The following is a 3,989-nucleotide window of genomic DNA, read 5'->3' as shown; positions in this document are numbered from 1 at the left end:
ACTGCTGCAGTCTTGGAACGGACTGGGGGGAGAAGGCCTGGAGACTGCCTACAGGCGGTGTCATACGCCCTGTGCTGTCCTAGTAGGAGAGCGCAAGTGATAACGAACCGGGTACTCTGAGGCTGCCCCCGAACAATCTCAGTGTCATTGCCAGTCTCCAGCGCCTGGGCTGGTTGTCATGCTGCAGCCTGCCCCTCACTAAGATACCTACTCACAGGCCTGAATTGGTACACGGAACAGCCCAGCATGCGGAGCGTCTCCAACCTACTTCAGTAGTAGCTCTTGTAGTGTCCCTTTCTGTGCCATTGTGAATCTGCCGAATACCGGCTCTTTCAGGTGGCAATCCATCTACACTCATTAACTGGCTGATTTTCTGACCATTTTTATGGACTGTTGCTGACCTTGCAATCATTGATAGACAGACACGTTGCTCTCGCCTACGCATTTATTTACCTACCCCGCCATTCCGTACCTGTCAACGGGCACTGAATACCATCAAAGAAAAAGACGGTCCAAGACAAAACAACGACGATCAGTCAACCACTGCGTTACAAAGCCCATTGAGTGATATAGCAATCAGTCAATCAAACACGCTCATTGCTGTCCTATCCAGTGGGATCTCGCGCACCTCTTCCCGCCCCCGCTTGAGACGCTCTGCTCATCGACATCGAAACCTGCATCGCTTTTTTTTACTGGTACCCCGGTCACGGTCATCGTCTTTGGTCGATCGTCGATTCACCATTCACCTGACCCATCATCGGTCCATCCCATTTCCATTTCCAGCCGCCCATCCAATCCAATAACTAGATTACCTCTCTGTTCTTCACTTTATCTCGCACCGCACCGCACGCCAGGCCCAACATATAGCTTTGACTACGATCTTGGACGATTACGTCTGCGCCCCGCCCACCATCATCTTTACCTCATCTTGGTGTTCCTCGTTTTACAGCCAGGAAACTGTCTACTTTTCCTCTTCACCCTCAAACCTCTCGTCCAAAAAAATCACATATTCACCATGGCCGAGTTCGTACGCGCCCAGATCTTTGGCACCACATTCGAGATCACCTCGAGGTAAGCTCGCCATACATTTGAAGCTAACGACCGTCACATTACTGACTCGATTTGCGCGCAGATACTCCGATCTCCAGCCTGTTGGCATGGGAGCTTTTGGCCTCGTTTGGTATGTTCCCTTAGATGTCCCTACTGATCCTGCGCCTCCGACTGACACGGTTCCCTTGCAACAGCTCTGCCCGGGATCAACTTACCAACCAAAATGTCGCAGTCAAGAAGATCATGAAGCCTTTCAGCACACCTGTGCTCGCAAAGCGCACATACCGTGAGCTCAAGCTGCTCAAGCACCTCAAGCACGAAAACGTGAGCATCAGCCCCTGCACAGCTCGACACCCCCGTGAATCTTCGCATTTAACGCGTCTCTTTTTGCTTGAACTGTCCTTGTCGTATGAGCAATTGTAAGACTTTCGATGCTAATGCAGCTTTGCTATCAGGTCATTTCTCTCAGCGACATCTTTATTTCTCCTTTGGAAGATATGTGCGTTTCCCAGCCGCGGCCTGCGTTACCCCTCCCCCGCCTCGTTTCCCCACGTTCTTGCGCTGACAGCTCTGTAGCTATTTTGTCACAGAGCTCCTCGGTACCGATCTTCACCGATTATTGACATCGCGCCCTCTTGAGAAGCAGTTCATCCAGTACTTCCTCTACCAAATTATGGTATGTATCAATGACGTCTAGACAAAGATGGCTGCTACAGATCATTTGCTGACATGAGTTGCCTTGTAGCGAGGTCTGAAGTACGTGCATTCGGCCGGCGTTGTCCACCGCGATCTCAAACCCAGCAATATCCTCGTCAACGAAAACTGTGATCTCAAGATTTGCGACTTTGGTCTTGCACGAATCCAGGACCCTCAGATGACTGGTTATGTCTCCACACGATACTACCGAGCCCCTGAAATTATGCTCACCTGGCAAAAATACGACGTCGAGGTTGATATTTGGAGTGCCGGTTGCATTTTTGCTGAGATGCTTGAGGGCAAACCTTTGTTCCCCGGAAAAGATCACGTCAACCAATTCTCTATCATCACTGAGCTACTTGGTACCCCTCCTGATGATGTTATCAACACCATCGCCAGCGAGAACGTGAGTTACAATGCCTTGCATTCTGTCTACAATTCTAACGACTACCAGACACTGCGGTTCGTGAAGTCGCTGCCCAAACGCGAGCGACAGCCTCTTCGTAACAAGTTCAAGAATGCCGACGATTCGGGTATGAAATACACTCCTCCATTTGACCCTGAGAGAACACCGATTGACAAATTGAATAGCTATTGATCTGCTGGAGCGCATGCTTGTCTTCGACCCTAAGAAGCGAATAACTGCCACAGAGGCCCTGTCCCACGACTATCTCTCTCCCTACCACGACCCCACAGACGAGCCCGTGGCGGAGGAGAAGTTTGACTGGAGCTTCAACGACGCCGATCTCCCCGTTGATACATGGAAAATCATGATGTTAGTGTGTTGAAAGACTGCATGCATCGAATATACTAATGCAGAACAGGTACTCGGAAATTCTCGATTATCATAACGTGGAAGCCGGAGTTACTAACATGGAGGAGCAATTCAACGGACAATAAATGGGGGATGTGGTTAATAACGGAGGAGGATGCTACCAGTGCATAACGAACTTGAGGAAGAAGCAGACCACGTCACAGTGTCGATGATACCACGAAATCCAACGCATACGCCCATGATCCATATATCTTACCACAATCACACTGCCCCGTGCCCGTATGAAAAAGAAGATGCAGGAAGACGCGACAAGACATGAAAGGAGACGAACCGACGATATATCCATCGCAAGAAACAGGCATATGTACATGCAAAATATACGAACGCACGTAAGGTGTTGGGGAGACAGGGAAAGACTTGGCTTTGGCTTTGATTTTGGAATTAAGGAACAAGTTCCTCCATGAGGAAGATGTCCGATCGTCTTTGACAATGGGGAGCTTCGTTTTATTTTCACCTGTTTATTGCTGTCTGGCTCTCGCTTTTCCAATCACGCCTGCTTTTCTATTTGGTATCTGTTCAAGCAAGGATGCAGCGGGGCATGAAAATACACGACGCACAGGGCTTTTAGGTTACAAATGATTCTTCTGCTCATTTAGCTGGCTCCCAGCTGTCTGAGGAAATTATAGAGCTTGTGAATGGAATATTTATTAAAGAAGTCTGCCTTGATCTTGTCGACACACCTCTCCATTGATAAGCCATGAGGACGACGCATGGATGTCACAGACGGATATAAGCTATTTCTCACTTTTAGACTCATTCATGCTCTGACGTATTCATCTTCAGTATCCAGACATACATAGCCTAAACAAAATGCTCCTTCGTTAAATGCCCTGTTGGGAACTCTCCGTCTCTAGCAAAGTCTGCAGGTCCTCCATTTCGCCGCTATGGTAGACCATGTCGTAGAACTGGCCTCTCCTGTTGTACAAATCGCGAGGTGAGCCATATCTGGAGAGGATTGTCAGTTACCAGTCTGAAAATGGCCAGATTCACTAAGATCTTACTCAAGAACACGCCCCCCACTCATGACCACGACTGTATCATAATCAATGATTGTACGTAAACGATGCGCGATTGTTACCAAAGTCCGCCCTCCACCGACCGCTTCAAGTTCCCGCCTCAGGACGTTTTGAATACCTCGGTCTGTCTCATAATCCATGCTTGCCGTGGCTTCGTCAAGCAGCATCAGCTTGCTCTGGCGAATCAGCGCACGGCAGAGTGAAAGAACTTGCCGCTGACCATGAGAGAAGTTCTCACCGCGAGCGTCGACACATGTCGTAAGATTCACACTATTGTCCTCGTCATCGCGAGATTGCGTATCATTATCGCTGTCATCAGAAGTATGAGGGGAGAGGATGCGATGCCTTTGCAGTTGTCAAGGGCCTTGTCGAGAATGTGTTTTGGGAACTCG

At 49.1% G+C, this 3,989-nt stretch overlaps 3 protein-coding genes across 4 annotated transcripts in view; 1 reads left to right on the top strand and 2 right to left on the bottom strand.

The window, feature by feature from the left end:
• On the top strand, nucleotides 1-3,597 carry FOXG_06318 (CMGC/MAPK/P38 protein kinase; the record flags this gene model as incomplete). Of its 2 annotated transcripts, XM_018384930.1 has the most annotated exons (9): nucleotides 1-1,071; nucleotides 1,133-1,180; nucleotides 1,245-1,374; nucleotides 1,506-1,549; nucleotides 1,627-1,726; nucleotides 1,796-2,152; nucleotides 2,201-2,279; nucleotides 2,338-2,521; nucleotides 2,571-3,597. In XM_018384930.1, the coding sequence occupies 9 exons, from the start codon at nucleotides 1,016-1,018 to the stop codon at nucleotides 2,644-2,646; spliced, it is 1,074 nt and encodes a 357-aa protein (XP_018242101.1). In that variant the 3' UTR covers nucleotides 2,647-3,597. The 2 variants fall into 2 exon arrangements, with proteins under 2 accessions (XP_018242101.1, XP_018242102.1); XM_018384931.1 differs by having other exon boundaries at nucleotides 1,016-1,071; nucleotides 2,201-2,521; nucleotides 2,571-3,277.
• On the bottom strand, nucleotides 3,403-3,764 carry FOXG_19219 (uncharacterized protein; the record flags this gene model as incomplete). Its single annotated transcript, XM_018399418.1, has 2 exons — nucleotides 3,403-3,526; nucleotides 3,583-3,764. The coding sequence occupies 2 exons, from the start codon at nucleotides 3,762-3,764 to the stop codon at nucleotides 3,403-3,405; spliced, it is 306 nt and encodes a 101-aa protein (XP_018242100.1).
• A 189-nt stretch (nucleotides 3,765-3,953) lies between these two features.
• FOXG_06317 (uncharacterized protein) overlaps nucleotides 3,954-3,989 on the bottom strand; it is a gene marked incomplete at both ends in the record, with an annotated part of 4,289 nt that continues 4,253 nt past the window's right edge. The window contains one exon of the mRNA XM_018384929.1: nucleotides 3,954-3,989. Coding sequence (XP_018242099.1) covers nucleotides 3,954-3,989 — 36 coding nt within the window.

Source organism: Fusarium oxysporum, chromosome 2, assembly GCF_000149955.1.
Source record: "Fusarium oxysporum f. sp. lycopersici 4287 chromosome 2, whole genome shotgun sequence".
Classification (NCBI taxonomy): Eukaryota; Fungi; Ascomycota; class Sordariomycetes; order Hypocreales; family Nectriaceae; genus Fusarium; species Fusarium oxysporum.
This window is presented reverse-complemented; position numbering and strand designations above follow the sequence as displayed.